The sequence below is a fragment of the Clavelina lepadiformis genome, chromosome 7 (genome assembly GCF_947623445.1).
Source record: "Clavelina lepadiformis chromosome 7, kaClaLepa1.1, whole genome shotgun sequence".
Classification (NCBI taxonomy): Eukaryota; Metazoa; Chordata; class Ascidiacea; order Aplousobranchia; family Clavelinidae; genus Clavelina; species Clavelina lepadiformis.
Window position 1 is genome coordinate 8777599 of NC_135246.1, and position 14652 is coordinate 8792250.

Sequence of the window (14652 nt, forward strand, 5' to 3'; positions counted from 1 at the left end):
CGTATATATTTTTCTTTGGTTGTTCCGGGAAGGCAAACCTACGCATATTTATATTTGCACATACTGTCAAATAAAGAGACGTCGATATTAGCAATCATTAGCTAAAAAATGACACCTAAATTCCTTATGCATGTTTTATTTCATCTAAGCCACGACTTCAAATTACTGAATAGAAACATATATGAGCTATAAATATGGCGAATAATAATCAGTATAACTTTCGATTAAATTTGAAGAGTAGATTTTATGGAAACACAAATCACAACCATTAAGGTAAGGTAATGCACGCTACCCTAGAACTATAAAATGGCAACAACACATGTTAAGTCAGAGCCACCTAGAAGATAGTGAGGCAGCAGCTAACAGCTAATAGCACTAAACTGACTAGAATTGAATTGGGAAAAACAACCACACACGTTTATACGGAATTTGGTCCAAAACTAATGAATACAGTATTTGAAGGCAACTCGAAAACAATATGTTTTTGAGAACGGTATTACGTATTCGGACAAAATTAGTCTAGATCATATAGAACAGGTGCAAGATCCCAAATAACAGTACAGAAACCTAATACAGTCCGATACTACACGGTGTAAATGAACTAAAAGTTGGATCCATTTCTTTAAAAAATATTTTGATACAGTCATCACGTGAACGTAGTGTATACAAGACAATCGACAGATTATTATCATTCTACCTCAAGTGCGGTTTAATGCAAAGAAGCTAATAGTGTTTTAGCACCGATGGTATTAGAAAACTGGCTTTTACATGAAAGGGTTTTATAAGAGATTAGAATTCTATAAGAAACATCATTGTTATAAAAAATTGCCTAAGTTTGCAACAATCATAGCAAGCAAATTAATACCTAGAAATGGAATACAAAACATAATGAAAATGTTGCAAAATGTTGATTAAGTTTACAGTGAAATTAATGATTGCACGTAAGGGAAAAATCACTCACAGAACTTTTAATTAAATATTAAGGAGTAGATTTAATGCAACAGCTATAAGGATGCTATCTATCTTTAGCGTGTAAAAGCACAATACTTTTTTGCTACCAAAACCAAAAGCAGCTACTAGGAGTCACAGAAAAAGGGAATAAATTCCTGCAGTCATTGCAAACAATGCCACACTGTGAATGTTTTAAGCAGGCAATCAACGTGTCTGTAACATGCTTGTAGCGTAGGTTGGGCGAGCTTGCTTTGCATTGATGGCAGCCATAAGATATTCCCTTCCTCCATTTGTTTCCCATACCTGGTTTAAGGAAATTATAGCTGTAAGCACCTTGATTTAACTATTGTACTTAAAGCGGCAGCGGCGTGTATTGAAGTTAGCCAACAACAATGTCAAACCAAAATAACTTTAGAAAATAATTTATTTGATTAGGTTGCTTCTAACAAGTCGTCGTTTTCCGCATGTTTTCTACAGCAGATTCAAATACCTGTTCGAACTCTCTGGGTGTGATTTCAGCGCCCTTCTTTCTAGTTAAACCGGTGTCATCCAGTGCAAGCTCACAGATCTGCATGTCATCCTTGCCTGAAATACATGAGTTCAGTCAGAAATTAACTACAACGCTGTGCTTATTGTTTTAGCTGTCTACCATAAGTTACAACAAGTATTTAGTTCATGGATCTGCCAACTGATTTATTATACTTATATCTTAGGTGTAATACACAGCAAGTACTGCGTTTTCATTTGGATAAAAAATATAACAACGCAAAAAGAAAATTTATAAGCGGAACCTGCAACAACAAGCAGTGGAGTTTTATCTGGATGTAACTCCATCTGTCGGACAACGAACTGTCCATCAAAGTGGGCATACCACCAGCCTTTCTTACGATTTTGAGGATCGACAGATTGATCATTCTGTCGAAAAAATGGGATTCTAAAATATCGCTGTTCGTTGTTGGGAAGAGTGCGTCTAGATGGAACTGGAGGTTGGGGGGTTGCTCTATGTGCTGCTGCTGTTGATAAATATATTTAAATATAATAATGTTATCTTACTTCGCCATATACTACAGATTCTATTTACAAATTCCATTTACTTTTGATTAATGAAATTTACATGGACACTGTAGTACATAGTTACCGTGATCAACCACAGCTTTTGGTGCCCGTGTTTCTTGCATCTGATTTCTTGCCTTGTTCTTCGATTTCCACATGTGGTATACCTTAAGTCGCCGATGGAACTCTTCTCGGCAATCTTCAATGTGCTGGATATCTAAAACAGGAAATATTGAAGTCAGATGGTGTCAAGTGATAGTTAGATGTTTTAGTTATTTAGTTAAACTCTTGACATACTCACCAGTTGAAGTGTTTATTGCATCACGTAAATCGGCGTACCTCCATTTGGACAAGTCAGCTTTTTTGTTTGTGCTGGCAGATGTAAGAGCTCTGAAAAAAAACTATTATTATACTCTACAGTCTACACAAAAAGACTGCAAATGTTAAACTAATCGTAATGGAAATAAATGCATTCTACCTTTGTTGTTGTTGAAGAACTGCAATGGATGTCGGTATTTCATCAACCAGTTGCGCTTGGTTGTCCTGTGCCACCCTCATTGCAAGGTCACGATCACGTCTCTCCTGCTCTTCAATAGTTTTCCTAAAAAAACAACGGAAGATATTTTGCAAAAACAAAGCATATGTGAATCGCACACAGATAATAAAGCATCCAGCATACTTTTTTTCTTCTTCTGCCCTTTTCTCTACCAGTTCTGCCTCCAAGCGAGCCTGTGAAAGCACATGATGAAATAAACCGGAATGTTTGTTATATGTAAATTTGAGTTAAAAAATGTTTGGAAACTGAAAATGTTTCCAGCAACTACTTACCTGTATTTCTCTTTCTTTTGCTTCACGTTTTCTTTGTTGTTCATCTTCTCGTTTTCTCTTTGCTTCCATCTCAGCTTTACTGATTAGGGAAAAATATATTATGTCTCACGAGTCCACTTAAGCTTCTTATTGTAAATATATAAACATCCCCTCTGTCACATAGTAACTGGTAAAAAGGTGCAAAGAAGGTGTCAAGTGAGCATTACTGAACAAAAACAACACAAATATTTACATTTTCCTTTCTTCTTCTTCTTTCTTCCTCCTGCGTTCTCTTTCCTCCTCTTCTTGCTTCCTCTTACGCTCTTCTTCTTCTCTTTGTTTTCGTTCTCTTTCCATTGCCTCCTGCCAAACATCAAGTGGAAAATCATTAATTTTACATTATTTACCAAAATATATATAATTATTAAATGTGTTATGGCATATCAAACTCTTAAATGAGAAGACATTTCTTAATACCCTGATCTTCCTTGCACGTTCTGCTTCTTCTTCAGCCAGTTTCTTTGTCTGCAGGTCTCTGATGATGGCTTCTTCTTGCTTATGCAGATGTTGATAAGACTTCTCCATGAGAACCAAGTCAAACTTGAGTGTCTGCAATTAAATTTGATTCCACGTAATGTCTTTTTATTCTGTTTTGCTTACAGTATAAAAAACAGCTATTAATTGCAACCATTCAAATCACAGCCATGATTACATCTTCTCTTATAATGTCACTCTACCAGTTTCTCTTTAGTTGTTACTATGACCAAATCACACTGTATTTATAAATACTCTTAGATTATACCTAATTAGCTATACAATCAATTTATACAAAAGCTGTAGTATTGATGAATGGTATTGAAAGATAACAGCATCACTCCATTTATAAGATATATACTATACCTTGATTTTTTTGAGATGCTCCTTGAGCTCCTTTTCATGTTTTTCAACCTTGACTGCCATTTCTTTTTTATCTTTAAGCACACTAACCAATTCTCGCATCCTCGGTAGCTGCCGTAGCAATGGTGCAACCTTCGAAAATGCCCGAATTCTACCGAAACATTGTAACAGATGAATGTATAGCATAAATAACAATGCCTCTGAGGAGCACTGTAATCAACACCGAAATTATGAATAAAATTGGTTATTAAAATTAGAGTGTTTTATGGCTGGAAGAGTACTTACAGTGGCCTGTGCTTCTTTCTGCAAAGATAACCCCTCCAGTGTTTCTGTAAACAAATGTAATGGGCACGACGCCACAAGATCTTGTTCTTCACTATATCAAAAAAAAAACAAAAATAATTTGAGGATTAAAAAACAACCTGACAGGGGATAACATAAAAGTTACTAGCAAAAAGGCAAATAAAAGCTAACATGAGGTTTAGTGTAATAAATCAACCAAGTAAATAGTAACAACTTTTTAAATAAAATATAGGTACCGAAGTAATAAGTAATGTACCTAGGGATTAGTAATAAAACTTACATTTAATAACAGTCAGACCACACCATTGGACTTTTCTCCAACGGGCCCGAAGCAACCATTTTTCAACCTTCTTGATCATAACTTTTAGATTTTCAGGATCTGATCGCATTAGTTGATCAAACTCCGCAAACTGTAAAAAAAAATTGTATTATTTAAGTAAAAAGTTGAAGACCAAAATACATATTTAATAAAATCTTAGTTCAGATTTAGTCGAAAGCTGATAGGATTCAAAGCAAACACATGTTAAATTACTATAAAGTGTATCTTAATAGCATAATTTAATGACACTTCAAAGCGTCTACTGACCTTCCCTGGCCTAAAGAAAATCTTTGTCAATCCAAATTTGAAGTCCATTTCATCCAATCCAAGTGCCTTGAAGAGGGCCTAAGTGGAATATAAAGTGTCTGAAACTCAATGTTGGCATAAACATAGAAATAACGCAATATGATATCAACACAATAACCAACATATAAGGTAAACTAACTGTTTTGTAAAATTGAATAAAATGGAGCCAAAATAGATTAACACATGTAAAATCTTAGATTTTTTTAAAAATAAGTTTCTAAAAAAATGTAATGCATATTTCTGCAAGTTCATACCATACCTTGCAAAATAAACGTGGATCCAGCCTCTTCAATCTTTCTGGCATCAAAGCTTTGTACATTGAGTACACATCAGAGAATTGAGCTCGCGATGGAAAACCACCTTGCATGAGATCAAGTACTGACACCATCCCTAGATTTAGATTTATACATAGATATCACAACCAAATTCATCATTTTGCAACAACTTGCAGTAAATAAATGAAACGCAAAGTGTTTTGACCGTTTACCTACAATGGCAAACAAAACAGTAACTATATATGTTAAATCAAAACCTGAACACTGCAGTTGGCTGAGAATTTGTCCTCCTTCAAATAGCTTGTCTTGCATGGAAAGATTTGGCTTGATGCAGCGTATAAAACTAGACCCAGTTTCTGTCAGTTTTTCAAGTAGTTGACCAAGCTGGGTCTGCATTTGTCATAAAAAGTAAACAGCTGTGCAACTTACAAAATATATTGTGCGTTACTATGTCATTATTTTGGTATGTATGTAATAATTTTGAAAAAAATGTAGCCAAATTCCGCCATAAAGCATAAATCTACAAAATGCAGAGGTTAATATTTAGATTTAGTAACTCTAGCATTAACAGCAAATCTTCTATGCACACCAGCTAAGTCTACTTTAACACATAAAAGAAAGTGGAAAGAATTCTGTAAATAAAAACATAAAACAACAAATTACACATAACAATATGATGGACCAAACCAAAGGAGAGATGTGAAAATTGTTTTGAATGCACATTTAACATGTAAATGCATGTCAATAAAATCTGGCATGAACCAATCACCCAACTTTCATGGCAGTTATTTGAGTTGAATCAAACAATGTTTTGATAGAGAAGAACAAATGAGCTATTAAGATAGTTTGGCATGCAAAATGAAAGCAAACTCGTGGAAAAGCTTTTGTTAATTTAAGTGTTCTTTTCTGATAACCTTAACCATGCACTATCGCAGGCAGATAAATCATAACAATATTGATTAAATGGAAATTTACAACAATGGAAAACAAGGTATTCTTTTTCATTTAAGCGATTATAATAATGTCTTGCAGGAAACATCTGCACACAAAAACTTTTTCTGTGTAATACATTGTTTCTACAGTATTCACCCGCCATTCTTTCTACACATTCATGCAAGTTATCGTTAAAATAAGCAAATGAGTCAACTGTGTGTCTGTGTATGAGTGTTTATACTACATATTGGTAATATAACTTTAACTTATCTATTGCCAAGTCTGGTTTTTAGTCTTTCCTGCACTAATAGATACAAGAGCAATAAATGGGAATATGTTCCCTTTAGATCTTTAGTGAGATAAGGTAATTTTAAATAGATTTGTCAAAAGAACAGATAAAAATCGAAAAAACAAAGTCAATATGAGCTTTTCCAGCAAATTTTGTACAAGTGTAGAAATTATGGCAATGGCAAACAACACAGTGTAATATTTCAAACGCTTATCTTGTGAAAAATAACACCTCCTGTTATAGTTAGTATGAAGTCCAAGTTTCATGACCATCAAACAACTTACCCGAAATGTGCTTCCCACACTTACAAAATTTAATGAACTAACTCGAGCTTGGGAGCTAGTAGCATTCATCTAAATTTGAATTCAACTACAAATTTATTTTTACCAAGTAGAGCAGCATTTACTTTTCTAAAACCAAAGTGATAACTTGTATGATCTCGTTTATAAAATACAACTGCAATTTATGGAATGAGTAACAATTATTATATACCTTGAACTTGTTGCCAACACTAATAAATGCAAGTTTGCCTTTATTTGCTTTGGCAGCGTTGTGTTCGAAGATTTGTCGGACAAGATTATGACTACTACTGCACACCAATTGTTCTAGAGAGTTGTGGAGTGCGTCGTTGTTCTTTTCAACAAATTGAACCTATTTTGACATACCAAAAAAAGTAATTCTTGCTGAAAATCATGCGACAATGAAGCTAAAAATAATTTAATGAAAATAAGTCACAGATGGCAGTTATTGTTACTCAGAATTCATAGATTTTTGGAACAAACAATAAGCTTACTGTTTGATAGCAAACTGCACCAGCAAAATGACGAATCAAGAACCCTTCATCATCGCGGATATTTCTATGCTTGGCAAGTTGGGATTTGCGAGGAATCTAAAAATATGGCTATAATATACCTATCGTCTATTAAAAGTTAAAACTACATTTTTAACTGGAGCCAATGTAACTTGCATTACAAATTGAAGTATTTATTAAACAGCAACATCTAAACATTTCAAATAAACACAGAATACAAAAAGCAATGGAAAGTAAATGTTAAAAGTTATGAGCAGCAGGCAAAACCAAACAAGGAGTCTCTCTTTTGGCTTCTTACCATTTACGTAAAAATTAATTGCTAAGAAATCTATAAACAAGTTCTAAATTAAATGACCAAAATCTCACTGAAATTCGAAAATGACCCTTATGCTGATTATGCACTGCTGTAGTGAAATGGTTGTCTGATTGTTGGGGTAATTTGTTTTCTTCATCTAGGATATCAAGGATTCCATGTTTTGGAGATTCAATAAGATCTACAAAGTAGATTACATAAAAAAAGGAATGCAGTTCATGCAAAAGTTACTTCATAACTTTATTGTGAGTTTTTGATGCCCAAAAACTTAGTAAACATACCGATGCAATCTTGATTATCAGTATAAGCCACTTCATGTACACCAAGCCCTTCCTTTGAATAAAGCTCCTGTTCCTCACGTAAAACTCTACCATTGAAAAATTGTTGCAGTTTTTCATTGCAGTAGTTGATGCAGAACTGCTCAAAGCTATTTTCCTCAAAATACTCTGAAACAAAAATCACTAATATAAGAACGACTTGTGTTGCCACACAGACAAGCAAATTTGTGTGGAAAAATAAATTTGAAAATTAATAGCAAATTAACAATCTTCACCAAATCCAGCAATATCTAAGATGCCGATAAAATTCTCCGATGATTGGAACGGGAAGCATTCATTAATTCTTGACACAACGTGATCAAACAATCTTGAGTAAATGGTTTTTGCAAGTGCTTCTCTAGCATTACATGACTGGGCTTTCTTTAGTGGTACCCTGTTCAGATAAACTACAACTGTTAGATTATCCAATACAACATCACATTAACATACTTGTCAATACAGTATTTGTATTTGTTGTATATTTATTCAAACCCAAGCTAAAATTATTCTCTTCACAATACTTGATAGTGTTCTTCTCTCCAGCAGATTGCATTGATCGAGTAGTCAATGCTTCAGTAAGTGCACTAGGCTGCAAACCAAGCAATTTGGAAGTGATCTGAACAGATTGTTTGCTCGATTCACTCACCATGCAACCACCTGAAATAAAAGATAATACGTCAAAGTAAATACATAAAAAATAATACATAAATTTTTGTTATATTAAACTATTTTTATTTGTTGTATATTTTAATGTAATTTCTTTCTGTAACACAAAAGCATGAGAAAGAAATTGCAGAAAAAACAACAAATCAAAAATGTCTAAGACCTGATGAGCCACCAGCATCTTCAAATGTGATATTGCCAAGGTGAAGAACACCAGCGACAACATGGAATATATCCATCATATCTTCCTTGGAGATCCCCATCAATTGCATAGCATTTGCAATGTTGCTGTAATCTTTCTGGTCATTCAAGAGCATGTCGGTCAATGCCCCTTTCTTTTTGTGCTGCATACAGAAGGAAAAACTTCCCAGTACAAAACAGCTTAGTGTTTGTCTTTAAAAACAGACCGTTACATATATATACAGCACAATAAAAGTGTAATCTTTCAGTTCCAGTACAATAGTTCACCTCTGCTGACAAGCGATCTGCTTTCACTTTCGCATGGTTAGATAAAAAATACTGCGTACATCCATTTTTCAAATACTGTAACAAGTACATATATACTTTGTGAAATATTTTTAATTATTTAACCAGCTTCACAGCAACATGTACAAAAGCACAATTAATCATGTGTAATAATATTACCAGTATATATGTAAAAAAGAAGTTCGATACAAACGGCAATAAGTTAAACAATTAAGCAAACACAGATGTTAATAATTTTCCAACTCCTTTGCAAATTGGAGCAAATATGGTATACAAAGTATTGATTACACTGGGATTTGAAATGTATCATATCCATATATATTAAACACTTGTACAGCATGATATAATTAATATCTCTCACTGATATAAGGATTTATCACAAATCTATATTGGCATTATCACACCGTGTAATTTTCCGCCCCTCTTCTATCATCTAAAGTGCCATTGATTAAATATTTACCCGAAAATTGTCTGGTGATTTCAAGTGTAGCATGGCTTGTACATCATCTGGTGCCCCACAGCAAAGTCGATAGAAGATATGATAATTTCTCTCCATTGGACTTTGTGTTACAATTCTTGATTTTTCAAGCAGGTAATGAGAGACAAAGCCCCCGACTACTTTGCCCTTAATAATTTAAGCGCCTCTTTAGCTTGGATAAAATTAGCCGTCACCTGTCATGACCTAATCATTTATGCATTAAACTATACCAATTTGGTGCAATGTCCAGTGTTATACTGTTGTATGAAAAGCCTTTTATTAATTATTGTATACCTTCAAAAAGTGTATTTCAACGAACTTTCCAAACCGGCTGCTGTTATTATTTCGCATCGTTTTTGCATTTCCAAAAGCTTCCAATAGCGGATTAGCTGAAATACAGGATATAATATTTTTCAAATATTTGTAAAACACATTATGCAATAACATATATAAACTTACTGTGGAAGTGAAATTGTTATAATCCACTGAAACATACTAAAGTATTATGTATGAGTTATATAGAATACGAATTACATTGTGCCCACCTTGTACAATTCTTTTGTCAAGTGCATCTCCAGAACCATATGTATCTGCCAAATAGCGGAGAACAAATTTTGTATTTTCCGTTTTGCCAGCTCCACTTTCACCAGACACAATTATAGACTGGGACAACTTGTTCACCTTCATATCACGGTAAGCTTTGTCAGCTGCCAACAAATAAGACCGTTAAAGACGGATATGAACAACTGAAAAAGGTATTAGCAGATTGCAGGGAATACATAATTTACATGGAAAAATAAAAGTTAAAATATAAAAATGATATGTAAGACATGTATGACACTCTAGTAAGGCTTTAGTGATAAAGACAAAATGACCTACCACATTAAGGCATATTTCGAATCAAAAACATATGTACAATTGTACATACACACACACACACACACATATGTTGGGTTTTGACCTTGAATTTCATTTGGATATTTGGCTGTACAGTGATTTAAACGTTCAATGGTGCCACAAACGAATGAAATGACGCAATTCTCAGAACTCATTGTACCATGTGAGCCGGCATTCGACACAGTATAAGTTACTTTTGTTAATAATTAATTCCCCATTCACAGTACTAGCGAACAATGGTACAACAAACAAAGTCAGCTAACTTGAATTGATTTGTAAGTATCTTCATAGGCCAAATTATCTGACAGACCAAATTATGACCTACTGGAGTTAAAAAAAATTTTTTCAACGCATAGGAACAGCACCATTTGAACCGTAACCAAAAACGAAACTTCTATTTATTCATTCATTGAAAGGCTCTTTATTAGTATGTATAGGGTGAAACCCCGGTTAATAGCAACCCCGACAATGCGACTACCCTGTTATCACGACAACTTCAACATGGCACAGAATATCCTGCTATTGCAATGTATAACATTCTGTTTCACCAACGCGGCCACTCCAGAATCCAGCCCCAACCTCAATAAAATTGGTATGAAGCAACTGGCTGTACGACCATTAAAATATTATTTCAGAGAAATTTGCAGATTTTTAACTCATAGTTGTGAAATCACAACTAGTTAATTGCACATTGATCAAAAACTGGGTGCCTTGTGAGCATCCAAACAGTTGAATTTTGGGTGCCCAAACAGTTGAATTTTGGGTGCCCAAGCTGAAATCTGAGAACTGTGGCACATGGGAATCTGTACATACTACATGTCTCAAGCACAACAGGATCATAAAAACACACTTTAAACTCTGGGCTCTATAAGTAATACGGTCTTGTGTACAATTGCGACATCAGAGTTCAGTGCGAAATTCACTAACGAGACCACCCCGCTAACACGACCATTTCACTACGGTCCCGCCGGTGGTTGACTTACTGGGTTTCTAGTGTATCTACTGGCATTTAAATTTTTGTATTACACTTTTCTGAAAACACAGTTGCAAATTTTGTTGGACACCTTAGTGAAACACAGCAAAATAAAGGGGATAACTTAATTCATCACATGGTAGTGTTGAAAACCTTTAACACTACATACATCATACAACATGCGATGTAACAAAAATTTCTCAAGTAAACAGCTTTAAAAATCTAAACATACTAACACATCTAATGGACAATCTGGTAATGGATAATCGGAAAACAATGAAATGTTTGCAACCATAGGCGTCATGGCCTATGCATCCAGTGCGCACTGTCTGGAATTCTGTCTAAATCACGCACTGGTGCGGTATCATAATCTTTATCCCTGGACTGTCTGGAAAATTTTCTGATTTGCACTGCCTGGATTTTTTTTGGAATGATGCCTATGCTTGGAACATTAGATAATAACTGAAAAATAGAAGGAAAAGGGACGACAACAACTAACCTATGTAAACAGCCTTAACAGCTATACTAGCCCGAAACATTACAAAAAGTTCAAATCATTCATTACACAACAAATGCGTGGAGGGAAATTGTCTGGATCAGACAAGACACCTGATGATGATGAAATATACAACTTAAATGATAAATATATGCACTTTGCATGAATATCGAACAAACAAGAATATGAGTTCATACCAACTTACCTATTGCATAACAATGAGGGGGTAAAACTCCAAGAGACTGTCCTTGGTATCTTTTAATTTGTTGTGCATTGTAAAGACTCGGGATGTCTCGATATGGATTTACCGCAATCAAGATATTTGCAACATATGTCTACAAAAAACAAAAAGCAGATGAGGCAAGAAAAAAGTTATTACTAACTAATGTACCAGCAATGTATATACAGTAATTATTAGAGCGCCTCTATTGTCTCTTTATCATTTGATAAGCAGCCTGATTTCTGTCCCATGACTGTATCCTCTTATTACTCTCTCATCAGTTGTTATAACACCAAATACTAAGTATTAACATAAGCAAGCCAGATAAACTGATCGGATGAGAAGTTATAATAACTGTTCCCATTAACCGATGTATTTCGGCATTATGAAAACATAGGTCATAGATATATATTGAGTTATGATTTCTATTTAATATGTTACTGTGCATAGTTATCGTGTACAAAAATAATAATTCATAAATGTAACATTTCAGATGTACAGCTAACATGCTTGTGTTATTCCTTCTAATTTACATCAAAGCAAATCACGCAGCCTGCTTTAAACTTCCTGATGCAGAATTACAACTTGACCTAAGCGAACAATATCAAAAAAGCCCTATTGAAACAGATTTTTTGCAAACCCAAAAGACAAAATTACAGTGGAATTTACTTCCTCAGGCCCTTAAAGCATAAAAGTATAGGGCTTATAAAAAACACCTTCCAAGTTACGACCCGAGTGCCAAAATTTTTTGATTGCCTATACTTAAGAATGGAAACTATCGACCCACTTGGACAGTTTTTTATACTGCAAGCAATTTGGGGCATCTAATTGCAAATGTACTGCATCACCAGTTCATATTTATGCCAAACAACAGCACCATCGACATGGTTTTTACATTGTGACTGCACATATTTGTCACCACATATCATATATATGTTAAAATTAGCGGCCACTTTGTATTTTTTAATAGAAATTATGGGAATAACCGCTTAAACATTACACAATATTGCAAAATTCTTTCCACATCACTGAAAAATAAGGATATTAACTTCTTGAAGCATGTCTCTCTATTGTTTGGACAAGCTCCTTTCTCCACTTGAGGCAAAATAATCCATGACTAAATTGGCCTGATAAAGCGGAGGTGACTGCAGAAGCATATTTTTCAGAAAAACATTGGAAAACGGTATAATTTACTCTTAGCGTTGTACTGGTACTAAAAGCAAAACAACCATCAAACTCATAATTAAAAGTAAATTACATAGATTTTGTCCTTTTTATATCTAAGCCTTAAGTTGTGCAGAAGAGTTGCTTCATTCAAGAACATAAGAGCACAGTTATCATCACTTTCTTTATTAACGTCGTTTTCCGCTGGAAACACATGACTATAGGAAGCAGTAATTGGCTGCAAAACACAAATGAATTTAAATGGTTTTGAAATTTAGGTAACTTTTATTAAAACAAATTTAAACAAACATTATACATATTTAAAAAAGTGATTCTCACTTTTACTCCTGATGCTTTTGGTTGCACAGTAATTGTATCATGTCCAATATCAGTAATTGTACCCAATACAAAACCATGTTCAGAGTGTGGACCCCAAACTATTTTTCCATTGTCCATGACTGCACACGTATGTTGGACTCATATGCTTGCACAACCTTACCATCTGGTATAAAAAAAAGGATTTGTCAATGCACTATTGTTTATGCAAAACCGTCTTCGCTGTTTTAGTTTTTCTACTTATGGAACTGTTAAAAATGGGATAATATAATTCAACCTTTTTTACAAAGACAAAATCAGAAAAAAATGTTTACACAAGTTTAAACAAGACTATTTAAGCAAAGGAAACAATCAACAAAAAGATTAACAAAAGCGTCGAATTCCAGAAAAGTTTAACACCCTGCTTTTTACGAGAGAGCGAAAATTCTTATTAAAAGTATTTAACTCAATGGCAATCACAATAGACCCTTTCCGAGTTATTGCCGTATCTTTTTAAGTGGCAAGATTTTTCGACTGCCTACATATACTTAACAATAGAAATCGTCGACCCACTTTGACACTTTAAATTAAGCAAACAAGCTTTCTGGGCATTGGATTGTAAAGATTTTACTCGGGTGAACAGCATATGAATTCGTTTCTGCAATTAAAACATCTTGAAAGTATGTTTTCTAGTTCTTATTTTATACAAACATGCGACGTAAAATGCATAAGAATTTTTGTGTTTGTATTGACGATTGTATACAGAGAAAATATTTTATCCCTTCTGAATTATAAAAGACTGTCACAAATGTTATGTATTTGTTTGAAATGAAGTTGGTCACCTACCCGTACCTCGTATATAAGGAAAAAATAGAGCTTAGGCTACCAAGCCTCCTGTAGACCTGTACTTTAAATTGACTACAATAAACTTCATACAGTACTTATTTCTATAGAAAAAAGTATTGCAGCCATTCTAAATTATACGCAAATGGAAAAATGCGATTTCTTAGAACATCGAAGTTAAGTTGGTCAACCCACACTTACTCATGCTGTTCACTGGTCCAGGGCAAAACAAAAAACAAAGTGTGTCAATCAGGATTTGTGTAAGGCTGTAAGGGCTAGCTCGATTTTAAGTCTCGCAAAGACTTTCTTCAGTTCGAGGGTAAAGATGATGATAGCAAACCATACCAATTAGAACTGATGATTTCTAATGTAGGCTAGCTTACATCTTGTTGTAGTTTTATCTCTAGGCCTATGCACAATTTGCAGTCAATAATAAGTGCATTGTAACACAAATAAAACAATTAAGGGAAGTGAATTTACTAATAAAAATTTTCGCTAGGCCTATATCTGTGTTCATTTCCGGAAAAATACAAGATTTATTGA

At 34.2% G+C, this 14652-nt stretch overlaps 1 protein-coding gene across 3 annotated transcripts; it reads right to left on the reverse strand.

The window, feature by feature from the left end:
* Positions 1-120: 120 nt before the first annotated feature.
* LOC143464500 (unconventional myosin-VI-like) lies at positions 121-14652 on the reverse strand. Of its 3 annotated transcripts, none has more exons than XM_076962287.1 (32): positions 14311-14652; positions 13291-13453; positions 13046-13189; positions 11773-11902; positions 9747-9908; positions 9496-9590; positions 9184-9348; positions 8706-8780; positions 8401-8581; positions 8096-8231; positions 7811-7968; positions 7539-7703; positions 7311-7438; positions 6927-7022; positions 6626-6784; positions 6418-6486; positions 5169-5301; positions 4896-5026; positions 4598-4675; positions 4292-4421; positions 3994-4084; positions 3712-3859; positions 3289-3420; positions 3065-3174; positions 2833-2911; positions 2684-2733; positions 2483-2605; positions 2306-2394; positions 2090-2221; positions 1743-1961; positions 1442-1536; positions 121-1254 (listed from the first exon to the last, which is right to left on the reverse strand). In XM_076962287.1, exons 2-32 carry the CDS (start codon positions 13405-13407, stop codon positions 1156-1158), a joined length of 3819 nt encoding a protein of 1272 aa, XP_076818402.1. In that variant the 5' UTR covers positions 13408-13453; positions 14311-14652; the 3' UTR covers positions 121-1155. The 3 variants fall into 3 exon arrangements, with proteins under 3 accessions (XP_076818402.1, XP_076818401.1, XP_076818403.1); XM_076962286.1 differs by having other exon boundaries at positions 1743-1964; positions 14311-14648; XM_076962288.1 differs by lacking the exon at positions 6418-6486 and having other exon boundaries at positions 14311-14651.